This window comes from Esox lucius, chromosome 4, assembly GCF_011004845.1.
Source record: "Esox lucius isolate fEsoLuc1 chromosome 4, fEsoLuc1.pri, whole genome shotgun sequence".
In the NCBI taxonomy this organism is placed as follows: Eukaryota; Metazoa; Chordata; class Actinopteri; order Esociformes; family Esocidae; genus Esox; species Esox lucius.
In genome coordinates, this window is record NC_047572.1 from 10,366,776 (window position 1) to 10,381,102 (window position 14,327).

General features: G+C 40.8%; 1 protein-coding gene across 1 annotated transcript in view; it reads right to left on the bottom strand.

Moving 5' to 3' along the window:
• Positions 1–3,480: 3,480 nt before the first annotated feature.
• The window catches only part of pcdh11 (protocadherin 11), a 169,375-nt gene continuing 158,528 nt past the window's right edge, over positions 3,481–14,327 (bottom strand). The window contains exon 7 of the mRNA XM_020046112.3: positions 3,481–8,329. Within this exon, the coding sequence (XP_019901671.2) occupies positions 7,884–8,329 (446 nt within the window). The 3' untranslated portion in view covers positions 3,481–7,883. The remainder of the gene's footprint in view (positions 8,330–14,327) is intronic.

Here is a 14,327-nt window from a genome sequence, read left to right on the forward strand (position 1 = left end):
ATGCTGATGTTAATAAACCTTTCATACAAGTTCAATCAGTAATTATCATATTTTTCTCTCGATAATGAAGTACCACTTGAAGCTTGCGCTGCTACACTGTATGTTGTTTACATAATGCGTTGGCTGACAGGCACCAGACATGAGTGTATTACACATTCTGCAGGGTGTATATTGCATGGAGGTCACCAAGACGGGTCGACAACCACAGTGGGTGGTGCAGGCTCTGTAATCCCTGTTGGCAGGTTGGTGTGTCGTTCCTGGCTGCATTCCTTTACATAAACTAGTGTACAATATGTACAACATGTGTCTCAAACTGCCACCTCATATAGTGCCGTAATTTCCACCAGGGTCTGGAGCACTACAGCATGTCTAAGGTATCAGGGTCAATTTTGGATGCACCTATGTTTTTTTATTTATTTTTTCCTGGTCAGGTGCATAATAATATGGCCTAATTAATTTTTGTATTTAATTATTTTCCCATGGAAATGTGTCAGGGATTTACTGTGTTTGTGTCTTTAGAGAACAGAGCTACTTTACAATCTGCCTTCCCTCCACCACCACCTCTGGTAGGTGATATCCGTCTACCCCAGAGGACCATTCATGGGTGAGAGCAGGTGGCATGGCAGTGTAGAGCATTTTGCCAGAAATGATCAGATCCCATAGCTGACTGTGTGGAGGACAACAAAAAATGTGTACCTTCAGGTTTCGGGGCTGTCGCTTGGCAATATGGACTTTCAGCTCCCTCCAAAGATTTTCTATTGGGTTCAGATTGGGAGACTGGCTAGGCCACTCCAGGACCTTGAGAGGAAGTTGTTGCTCTTACTGAGAGGAAGTTGTTGGCCAAGATCTCGCGATACATGGCCCCATCCATCCTCCCCTCAATACGGTGCAGTTGTTCTGTCCCCTTTGCAGAAAAGCATCCCCAAAGAATGATATTTCCACCTCCATGCTTCACGGTTGGGATGGTGTTCTTGGGGTTGTACTCATCCTTCTTCTTCCTCCAAACACGGCGAGTGGAGTTTAGACCAAAAACCTCTATTTTTTGTCTCATCAGACCACATGACTTTCTCCCATTCCTCCACTGGATCATCCAGATGGTCATTGGCAAACTTCAGATGGGCCTGGTCATGTGCTGGCTTGAGCAGGGGGACCTTGCATGCGCTGCAGGATTTTAATCCATGACGGCCTAATGTGTTACTAATGGTTTTCTTTGAGACTGTGGTCCCAGCTCTCTTCCGGTTATTGACCAGGTCCTGCCGTGTAGTTCTGGGCTGATCCCTCACCTTTCTCATTATCATTGATGCCCCACGAGGTGAGATCTTGCATGGAGCCCCAGACCAAGGGAGACTGACCGTCATCTCGAACTTCTTCCATTTTCTAATAATTGTGCCAACAGTTGTTGCCTTCTCACCAAGCTACTTGCCTATTGTCCTGTAGCCCATCCCAGCCTTGTGCATGTCTACAATTTTATCCCTGATGTCCTTACACAGCTCTCTGGTCTTGGCCATTTTGGAGAGGTTGGAGTCTGTTTGATTGAGTATGTGGACAGTTGTCTTTTATACAGGTAACCAGTTCAAACAGGTGCAGTTAATACAGGTAAAGATGGGAGAACAGGAGGGCTTCTTAAGAAAAACTAACAAGTCTGTCAGAGCCGGAATTCTTACTGGTTGGTAGGTGATCAAATACTTATTCATGCAATAAAATGCAAATTAATTATTTAAAAATCATACAATGTGATTTTCTGGATTTTTTTTTTAGAGTCTCTCACAGTTGAAGTGTACCTATGATAAAAATTACAGACTTCTACATGCTTTGTAAGTAGGAACACCTGCAAAATCGTCAGTGTATCAAATACTTGTTCTCCCCACTGTATATTTCCCCTGTCGAATCCAGTATTATTATGCATATGCATCCTTTAACAACATACTTCAAATGATGGCGATAATGATGCGTGTGAGCTGCGGGATTGGAGTCTCTGGAAATCTTTGAACCATTTATCTGACATTTCTGTGTCTGTGTACACTGCAGTTTCCCCTGGATGTCATTGGTATCTTGAAAGCAATATCCCCCCGCCAATTATGAATAATTCACCAGATATTATTCCAAAGGTCATCTTCTAGTAATTAGTAGCCTGCTGTTGACTAAACAGCCTCAAGGTACCTGATGGCCAGTTTAATTACAATTTGAAATGAGTGTACTGTTTGACAATCTCTATATGTTCGCCCCGGTGCTCGCACACCCCCGAAGACACCTTGAGAACTAAGTAGGCTTATAATGTGAACAAACTTAGCTTGATGGAATTGTGCCCCAAAATGGTTTTGTATATATTGCACTAATTTGCACCTGAGCCCATAGATAGAAGCTCGAAATTTGAGATGAATATGAGAGGCATAGATTCCATTTTAAAAAGTTTTTAAAAAGTTGTACAACACTTTGTTTTTTCGAAAATTCCACCAGCCTACGTCTCTTTGTACGGTCCTCTTGAACATCTGGTTACGTTGGCCACCTGTTGAAATTCTGCAATGTTGTAAACTGCAGCTCTATCCTGCTCCCAAGGTCTTCTAACTTTTATTACACAGCGCTGTGACATCGACACAGACAAACCCTGTCCACACTTGCGCTCATTAAAACGGCTCCCTTCCCTGAGCTCTTGATTGAGAAATAATGCTAGATATCCTTCCTCCATTAATCTTTATGATTAATATGACAACAGTATCAGAGCATTGAGCCAAATTGGCTCCAGGTCCTGCGTTTGACACAGCGGCGTACCTGTAACGGTACAGCTGTGGAAGAGATGCCAGTGCGGTGTCCGTGGCAAATCAAAGCTGTCGCACACAGCGGGCCCGAATAATCAGGGAAGACAATGCAGAGTCTGTTAGCTTTGTTCAGAGTAACAAAACAAGTGTTGGTTAGGTCTGTAGGCGGTACATATGGGACATTATGTCTAGTTATTCTGGAGACAATACCATGCCCGCAGAAGTAGACCGGATATAACCCATACCTTACACTCTTTACCGTATTGTATGCGTTAGAGTATGGAGCAGCAATATATCTGACTTCCAAGCCCAGAACCACGGTGGGAAAGATATAGGACCTCTACCTCTTAGGACCTCTACCATACATGTTTGGGCCTTCAGCCCTTACATTCACTGGCTCTGTAATCGATGCATCTACCTACATTGAGAAAAAAAAGTGCCGGTAGACCCAAGCCTGTGTTTGATAGTTATTACTGTTGAAGATATGAAGTCAGGTAATTACTCATTTTACTTGAAATTGGTGTATACATTTGGCTACGGCTAAAATTAACTATTGATTGCAAAACAGCCTAGAGTATGGTGACAGGCAGATGAAAGTAAATGTGCGGGCTGAAACATCTTTAAACATGGTGGATGTTAGAGGTTTGTGTTAACAGGTTTGTGTTAAAGCCGTGGAATTGATTGGCCGCCTTCAGCAGAAAGAAACCAAAGCGTACTCCGAACATACTTTGAAGACTCAATATTTAATGGTTCAAGTAAAATTCCATGACAAGAAAAATCATTTCACCATATATGGAAGGTCATTTTTTTCATAGATTTTGATGACATGACAACACATAGTTTAATTGATCAATACTGCACTGCTGGCAAGCATTTAAGCTTTCTTTCGAAGCAACCTTGAACCTACACCCACCAATAACTAATTTACAAGCATATACTGTATATTATATAGCAGGTATTTCATATATAGATTTTATACAAGATACATGTGTGTACATAAAATATTCTGGCAAGGTGCATGCCAGTATACATACATGCACACACAAAAATGCGCGCACGTACACGCCCGCTGCACAGACACACACACAGGCATACCTGCACACACACACACACACACACTCACCAATATATGTGTGTGTATCCATTTACATTACAACAGAGATTGTCGTCTCATCATTTTACATTTCCTTTGTTTTTTATGACAGATTTTCAGGTCATTAAAGATGCAGTCTGGGACTTTTGCGATTTAACCTCTCACTGTTGGGCTGGATGTGTAATACGTTGTTTATGTGCATGATCTATTAGTAGAATCACTATCATACCTCAGTTAGCCATGACATTCTAAGTTTGAAAGAGAGTGGTTTTGATGACAAGAGGCACAAATTCTGCACATACGCCATTACACTTTTCGGCCCAACAGTGCCACTTTTACAACCAGTGGCCAAAAATTGCTGGCTGCATCTTTACGCCTTTACTCAACAATAATGTACATCAGTCATATTTGTTGCCACCTTGTTGTTTCCACTCAGGGGTACTGCTCATATGTACACTATATTTATATATTTTTTCTTCTAAAAGTTGATAGGATATTAACTTTGTGTGTACATGATTCATACTCATACGTCTGAAATGAAAATTGGTTATGTTTGTTTGCCACATGTTATCAGACAGTAGATACAGTTAAACCAACACATGGTTGATGTGACAACACAGACCAACCTGACATGTGTTAAAAATCTTGTAGGATTGCAAGCGAGTGATAAAAGGGTTAAACATGGCCACATGCAAATGATACTGGATCACAATTTGAAATGTGTTAATACAAAACATTTTAAAGAGAAATACAGGATTTTGGAAACAACTGACTGGGAGCTTCATTGTAGAAAAGTAGAAAAAAAATGTGTTTGGAGAATATCCATGCACATGACCGTCTACTAAGCCTTGAATTTCTCTGGAGGTTTGTCTCACTGTCAATTTTTTTTGGTTCATACGTGAAACTTTTGGCACAAAGTGAATCTGTACTGAAACAGTAATCTAAAAGACATACGTATTCATTATGATTATATTTGAATGCTGAAATCTATAACGCTATGTCATGAATGAGAACAAAAGGGGTGTTTCAAATGGCAAAAAATTGACTTGTTATTTGAATATGGAAAGCTGTATCCTATATATTATTCTAGATTCATGCAATTGTCGAGTTTTTTAAGAAATGAAATACAGAGAATGACTCCCAAATAGCACCCTATTACCTACACACTGCACCCCTTCGAGTCCTGGTTAAATGGAGTGTTCTCAATAGGAGACAGGATGAGGATAACGATCAGGTTTTATTCATCCAGAGTGTAGTGTTGACATGGTAATACCGTAGTCCGTGTTTTATTAAATCAGTACTGGGATACAGGAGCACTCTTATGTATGTGTATCTATGTATGTGTTCTCCTATAGCAGTGAAATACAGATGGAGATATGTCTGTAATGTGTATACACGTACAGTATCAGTCAAAAGTTTGGAAACCGTGTCCAAACTTTTGACTGGTACTGTACATATTTGGTTAATTTGCACATTGTAACAAGGGTCAATAACATTAATCTTTATGCAGTTGGAATAGAACACTAGAAAGGACAGCCATCTTTGTATCCTCACTTCCAGCCAATGATGATATATTTTGACTGAAACATTCCTACTGTCTAATACAGAAGTTTGATATGTTATTAGAGAATGTATTATTTTAATTGGGTACAGAAAGGTCTTCGGTATGATTTCAGTAAAAAAACATATTATTCCAAATAAAGAGCAATAGTGTTTTCATTTCTTTGTTGTAATCTGTTGCCAAGAGTTACTGTATTTCTGAAACCCTACAATCTCTCCTTTCATATACTATATGTAAATCCATATTACAATGCATTAGGGCAAGCTAAACCAATATTCAGTTAAAATGATTTATTTAATTAATGAATCCAAATTCAACTAATTTCCTTAATTGACTCAAGGTGAGTTGAAATGGACACTGACCTCAACCCTGACCTCTCAACATAACACTCTTATGGCTCATGTAATTTCACCAATGACGGCTTCTCTAATGCACTTCTACACTGATGGATACCTGGTCCAAAGTGTCATCTGTAAGCTGGTACTGTCTCATTCAAGAGACATTTGACTGTCCAGCCCTCCAGGGAAAATGGTGCCTTAAACATGTCCTGTTTCTTTCACATGCCAATAGAGGACAAAGTTGCAAACATATAAAAATGTAGTAGCTGATGATTTCTAAGCAATGTCAGCTGGATTAGAATCAATGGATACCAATAATGAACACCTTTGAAATTACAGGACATTTGGTTAAATCCAAGGAATTTAAGATTTCATTTAAATTTTATTTAACCAGAGAGACACCTTGTACAATTCGTTAGTGAGGAAAATGCAACCTCTATTCCAGGCTGCTTGGTTATGGATACAGAAACTCTTGTTAGACCGGAGACTAATGTGATGAGATAGGGGCACAAACGATAACAAGCTATTTGCAGCCAGACTATATATATATATATATATATATATATATATATATATATATATATATGTCGTCACCTTTTCATTGCCTGACTTCTAGGAGCCACAGTTTGTTTCGGTGAGCCTGGAGAACTGTTACTGTGCCGTCAACCACAACTATTACTTGCTATGAATATTACAGATCAAAGTAATTAGACTATTGGGATATATTCTTAATTGGCTCCATAGGACTCATTATGATGTATGCATGTTATATTCTAGGACTGAAGAGAAAGTATTACAGAGAGAAAAAGGAAAACAAAGTCTCTAGCTCTTTGCATGGCGCTGCTGTCTGGGAGGCTCGCACTAATGAGATTTACATTTGAGTCATTTAGCAGACACTCTCATCCCGAGCAACTTACAAGAGCAATTAGGGTTAAGTGCCTTGCTCAAGGGCACCATCACAGATTATTTTCCATCGCCTTTTCCGTTCAGGTATCCGCACCTACGACCTTTCGGTTACAGGTACAACGCTCTAACTGCTAGGCTTTCTGAAAAAGACTAGATTGCTATTAGATGGGGAAGAAAATGTTGAACATATGTAGGTTCTAATAAAAAGGGAAATGCATTGTTGAAAATAAGTTGAATAGAGGTCAGAGAAGGAGATCTCAAAGACTTACATTATAGCAAGTTGCCAAACAAACAAGGAAGAACGTTGTGTCGGCCATCTTGTGGGGATATGCATACTGTGCATACTGTATATCTATATAAAATGTTAGCACAACACACAGTGAAACTTTATAGTTCATTGAGGCTCAAGGTAGGTACGTGTCTGCAGACCCCTGAACAAGACAAGATTATATGAACACATCAATAGAAGAGAATGGCGGTGGTCGAGAGGATCAAATCACCTGCGTCATAAAAAAACTACTAATTATTATTTGTAGGTCGGTCATTCAGTCACAACTCACCCATGATACATTGTGGTTTTGATCCTCTCGCACATGGCAAACGTATTTTAGATCGTTCACTGGAGCTGGAGCTGAATGTCTTACTGGATACACTAAGCAATATTTCACCACAGATTGGACACATACATCTTTCATCTTGGATTCACAAATAACATTTAGTCCCATTCAGCTTGATCAACACTATATACTGTGCATTTGCATTTTGTTTATCAGTAAGTTAATTGTCTTTAGGAAGGGTCTAGTAAGCTGGTCCCAATTTGCATAGTGTACATCATTATGTTTAATCATCAGCAACATATATACCAAACTGAAAGCTAAGATGTTTTACTTTATTTGTATTTAAATTTTTTTATTGTGGAACTAACTTGGTATAGAACTACCATTTATATACTGTACAGTGATTGAATGTGAACAAATATTTAGCTAGGCCTTCGAATAAGTTGGTCATCCATACATACTTCCATATTTTTTTATATTATGTAATTACAGCCATTGTCAGGTCCTCTTCTTTGCACCATTCTGGAGACTGAGTTTTGTCATTGTCCCTTTCTCCACAATCCATGTTCACACATGTACACACAAATCAGAAACTTGCCACTAAGACATGTCATGGAAAGCGCCATAAAGATACATTAGACCAAGTAGTCGTTGGTGGCCCCTCAGAGCTCCTTACAGCTGATGCTCATGTAAGAAGGCAGAGGAACCCCTGGTGGCTGGGGTCTGCTGGCCCGACGAAGCCGAGGAAAAGCTGGCCAGAGGGATGACCTTGATAGGGTCTGACTCCTTACTCTTGCTACTGCAGTGTCTCTCCAGAGTGTTGTAGAACTGCGGCCGGTTCATCCCTTTGTCCAGTTCGTCTTTTGGCGCGGGCCTGCCCAGGGTGTGGCACTGACGCCCGTCCGCCTTGGCTCCCCGGGCCCAGGGGGAGCCTTGCTGGTGCTGGAAGCCGAAGGAGGGCAGGGTAGGCAGGGTCCCCGCGCCGGACGGCGACTGGAACTGGGTCACCAGGGCTGGGGGCATCCAGCAGCTGTCGGAGTGGCCTAGGATCAGACATTCCTGGGTGCACGTCTCCGAGGCGTCCACCAGGGCATTGGCAAGATTCACCTCTACCATGGCTGCAGCACAAAGCAATTAATTGACAAGGAAAGAAGGAGAGAGAGAAGATAAGGGCCAGTTAAAGCATTTAAACACACCGTTCGCTGTGATTAGAGGAAAACAAGGACATGGTTGCCACTGATGGGAATTTGAAAACGGGGAGGGGTGGGTAGGGAAAACAAACGACGACACAAGAAGCTGCGGATATAACAGTTGTATGCTTTATTTCAACTTGACCTGTAAACGTCAACCTTTTGGAGAAATGAAAAGCATTAATAAATGTTTGATTCATCCCATAATGAGAAAAACAGCAGCAGAACATTTAATTTCCATTTGGTATTCCCTTGGTTCACTGTGTTTACCTACAATAGGCTGTGAATTCCCAGTAGCTTAATTAAAGTTAAAAAAAAAATAAGAAAAGAAAATAATAAGAAAAAAAAATAAAAAAATATATAAGACATCATTTTTTTTGTTTGAGATTGGCTTCACTGTAATAAATGTTTAATGAACATCTCAACAAGCCATTGTGTATTTTAATCCCTGTCACCATGGTACTGTACACCTCATTCCTCCCATTCAGTGGATCACCAGCAGGCGCACCAGGTCTCCTGGGGATTCTTGATCTACACACGTGGGTGCTTGATCCATAGACTAAGGGGTGCTTCAGAGGTTTTCAATTCAGGGCAACATTTTGCTTGTGGTACAGTATCTCTTCTGATCTACTCAGCATTATATGCAGTATATCTGGTCAATTACAGTAACCCAACACTGGCACAAAACGTAAACAGTCACGTAACTGCACAGCTTTCCCGGGAATTGCAAGCATATTTGGCGTGAACACAATCAGTATAGTTATGAGTGATAGACTGCATTTGATTTGCATTCATGGAGGGAGAAAAAGCAGAGAGAGAGAGAAAGAGAGAGAGAGAGAGAGAGAGAGAGAGAGAGAAGGCACTCCAACTATCCTATCTCATTATGGCCGGGCTGACATCACATGTGAAATGAGTCTAGGAAAAGAAATAGGCCCCAGCAATAAAGCCTGTCAACTCTGGTAATTAGAATGTAAAACAGTATGCACCACGACAAATAGGAGTCCACTGTGTTCTGTTTTTGAGCCACGCAAAGAGTAAAAGAGGAGAGGTCCTTGCTCATAACATCACATCAGTCCTCCAGGCTTCTGCTTCAAGCTGTCACATAGAAATTATTTAGCATATTTGCATGAGTAAAAATGCTATCAATTATTGAATAGTCCTAGGTCTGCATCTTTGTCTTTGGCTTTGAGTTGCCCACATTCAGCAAGGTTAGCATGCTCTGTTAAATTCGATTCCCTAGCCTGCTAAAATTTCAAAAGAATATTTTTCACAACAGTGAACTTTTTGTATTAACAGTCCATACAAACTATGAAATCTAACTTTGTATCGGTTTAAAATACTTAATTGCATTGTTTAAAAAAAGGACATACACTTTGAATGACTTTGATGATGGGGGGGGGGGGTGTTATCTCAACAAGATTAACCTGGACAAATTAAGGCTGAATAACAAAACAATTTGCCAGAATGCAACAAAAAACATCCCCTCTATTCTTGACACAGAACTAGTGAAGACTTATGCAGATTAATAGAAATTGTAAGGAGATGCATTAATGCCCCTGACTTCTCAGTGTTGGCCTACTAAGCCTTCCAGGCTAGATGAACAAATGTCCTGAGCAGTAGTGTGTCACCTTTCACAGTCACTAACTTCATTATGGGGGGAAAAAATCTAGGAGCTCACTTATTCTTTGGTGGAGCTCAAAATAGCCATAGCCAACTCCTGAGTCAATCATTTGATTTTGCTGCTATCTTCTGCAAGGTAATGTCCTGAAGGGAAAACAACTTAATTATTCATTCTGACAAACACACACACTCACAAGTTGACAGCACCCCCCCCAAACCCCCCGCCCGCCCCCCAAAAAATATAATTGATCAGTACAAAGAAAGGCAAAATGAATGATCTGTAATTACAGTACATATTAGGTGTAAATGGTATTTTGTGCTGCAGTTCTTCCCCCGGATGCAATTGACACGAACTCACAGTGAGAGCTGTCTTTGCTTCTGTGTCAACAGCCAGAAGGGCGCTGATATTTCTGCATGTGATATTTCACATTAAACAGTTGAAAAGGATGCAGTCTGTATCAGTATCCACTCCACAGGGGAAACGTGTGTCACAAATTGCATCATATTTCCGACAGGGCTCTAGACAAGAGTGTGCAATATGGCAGGTAGCTGAATATGGCACCATTTGGGACACGGTACCAGGTAATGCCTGACTGACACTGATGACAGCTCAGACTATTTTGTCAGCCTGTAGGGGAAATGTTACCTTTAACGTCTGATGCTACTAAATACCTTTTGTGTTGGGGAAAAACAGCAATTTCATGTAAGAGTTGTTAAATGAGTTGTTACATAGCCGGAATTTCCGAGTCCAAAAAATGAACACCACATTGACGCAACATCTGCGGATTGTCCCAGAGGTCACCGGCAGTTTAGTTCTGGTGTTTGCAAACAATACGTTCACCTCATGCCTCAGGCATCCGGGTTTGTGTCCAACGTGCGATGACAGGCACTGGTTAATCACGTCATTATCCATTCACTAGAGCAAAGGCAAACTATGCCTCACCTACTCCAGTCCGAATGATTCCTTTTAAGAATACGAACGAGCTGACCCTGAGGGCTGTGATCAGCGTTCGGTTATAACACCACACATTCCCATTGCCACCGTGCATCTGTTCCTGGCATCGTTGTTGTCAACCGCCAGTGGAGCTAAAGGTCTTAGGCAAGGTGACTCCACGGCTGTTTGCCTACCTCAGCAAATCCGCTAACCAATGGAACTCTGTTGCATACTAACCTCCTGTTGCTCTCTACTTCCCTGCGGCAGAATGTGTGGCGGAAGTACCTCAGCAGAGCGAATCCTATGTAGCCAAGTATTCCTCATGGAAATCATACTCAAACAAATCTAACTTTACACACCTAAATGAAGGAGGGAGGGTTATCTTGGCACCTCATCTTTTCTCAAAAATTGCGTCGGTCCTTTAGGTCTTCGTCAACAAAGGCATTCGGTAATATAAAAATCTTTCTCAAGCATGCACGCAAATTATTATTAAACTCATTATGCTAGCATGTACAAACCCATTAATGCTAATTACATAGATAATTGCAATCATCCAGGATATTTAATTCTTCAAACACCGTTATTCCTCAAACAGCATTAGGTATGCAAGGTGGACTAGCAAAGCACCTGACTCAATTCTTACTAGGACAATCAGTGTAGTTTTTCCATTAAGCAACGAGGGCTGATTTGTGGTTTGAGAGCCGTCTGCGTAATATGACATATTTTTGTGTGTGTTTTTTAGACGAAGAGTGTGAAAGAGAGAGTATGTTTGTGTATACGAGAGTGACAGACTTTTTGTGTGTGACAGAGAGTGTGTGAGACAGAACGAGAGAATTGAGGAGTTGTGATTAACAGTATCACATTCTGTCAAACAAATGACATTTGAAAGAAAATAATTGAGTTGGTAATTACGAGGACTTTATCACTCTACATTACCTCAACACCCACTCCAACTGTACATCTGGATAGGCAATTGTGATGTCCATTAATAATAATGGGACCGTGTAACCCCATAAGGGAAACACAGTATATGCCAAATTGTTCATTACAAGCCTAGTTACAAGCATCCTTTAGATATATTGTGTATTATAAACTGCATGTTTCAAATTATAAAGACTGATTGACTTAAAGCTGTGGTATATGAGACTGTAAAAAAATTAAAATAACAGTTTGTCATTTTTTTTATGGCGTTGGAAACCCGTTTCGAATACCAACAAGGCACCTTTTTAGTTTGTGCTGTATAATACAGTTCAGAGCTCCACACTCAGTCTTGTTTAAGAACAGCCTATGGTATTTCAGCCACTGTTGTCTTGTTGCTTTCTACATTACACTCACTGGATGTGTTTCATTTCTTCAGCACTCTCTCAACATTTATATTTAAGCCCCGGACCAATCTCATGAGTGATTGATACTTTTGAAAAAGGGATGCATTATGGTTTCATGATTATATTTATGGAATTTTAAACTTAAAAACCAGACAGGCGTATCCCATTTTTGCTGCTACGTAAACAGGCAGGGAATTAGGTGAAAGGTTGTGGTAATAACCGTTACATTTGCCTGCATTTTAACAGGCACAGTTCCAATACAGCCGTCTGTGTAGCTAGCAAACCAGTTTCCAGAACCTTAATGCACATGTTGGTTACTATGGACATGAAATTGCCCAAGTTATTTGCGACCAACCCAAATTGATTTTGTTCTTTTTAAAATTGTATTTGAAGCAAACGCAAGGGTATAACCTCGCGAGGCCATAAAGGGTGACAAGAACTGTCATGGTCACCCGGTACAAAGGAGTGAGCAGTGGGAAAGATAGGCAAGTGTGAAGCAATGAAAGGGGCTGTGTTTGTTGGAGCGAACACAAGGCTTGGCTGATACTGTCAAGGAGGTCAGCGTGGTGGAGGTGGAGGAGGTTTGGCTCCCATTATAAACTAGTAGGTCATATTTGACATGACGATTGTCCGAGCCTTTGTAACCAGGAAAATGATTAGCAAATACATGTCGATTCGGGGGAAAGGCACAGCCGTTATGAGGGTTCAAGTGGAGAAGAAAAAAAAAAAAATCTGTATTTTTATGCAGATTAATTATGCAGAAGTATGCATGGTAGGTCGAAACCTAAACGTGTGGTGCTTCCAAAACGGTCACCCTTTCAACTCTGGTCTAACCGATGCACTTACTTTAAGATTAGTTGCCATTTAAAACCATTGGCTTCGGTTGGAATTCCACCTTCCCTGCTCTGTGTCAAGTGCGCCGCATTTGCCTGTGTCTTCCATTCTACTATTCAACAACAAATAGTGTCACTTGTAATGAATAGGGTCCTTAAAAACAGACACTGCATCTGAGATAAAGAGGTAGAGGGTCATTCATATATATTCTAGGCTAATTACATTTGATGCATTCACCAAGGTTGGTCATCACAGTGTCCCTGTGCTGCATACACATTTATCAGCACTTCAGGGACCCACATAGTTCCTCTCCTCTACTCCATCTAGCCTTGTCCATTCCTGTTTCCTCTTTTCTTTTCGTCAGTGTTTGACCCGTTGTAACTGAAAGTAATTGCGGGCCGAAAACAACATCTAATGATTACTTTATCTAGGAGTCTGAGAACAGAAAAGTCACAGGCAGGTACTTTCAACAAAGGAGAAGGTCTTTTTTTTTTTTTCAACACACATTTCCCGACAACAAAGAATATTATTGACTGGGCTGAGATTAGAAAACCCAAACAAATAACAAAGGGAGAAAAGGACAGAGTGCACAAAGAAAGACAGGATCCCCCTGAAGACCCTGCGTCAAACACTTGTTTCACTCTTTTTCTGTGTTGATTAATACATGATGCTGGATTGAAAAGACAGCTTTTTTTTCGCCAAATAAACACGCCCTTGGACAATGTGTGGACGTAATTGAATGGAAATTCAGTAGTCTGTAATCCAGCGATGCGGTTCCACGTTCTTATCCTTTCACCTTATCAGTCTGACCGCATGAATGTTGTAAGAGTACAACTCTGTGGCCAAAAAGATTATGGGCCAATTATTATAATGTTTTATTCATATTACTCTGTGTTACCACCTGACTCGATTTTGCTTCCTCTGGATCGTGATGGTTACGTAACTGATTGCACCCCTGTCGTTATATGAGATGGCTCTGGTTGGTCTGTATGTCGTTCTATCCCTCTACGTGTGTGTGTGTGTGTGTGAATGTGTGTGTCTGTCTGCGTGTCTCTCCGTCTGTCTGTGTTACGAACGGACGGACGGACAGAGGCTGATCTGAGTGTCAGGATCAACACAATCAGAGCTTCCCCTACACACAGACCGTCTCCCAAACGGTACCACGTTCCCTACAATGCGCAGTCTAGTGTGATATGTCTGGCCATGGCTTCAG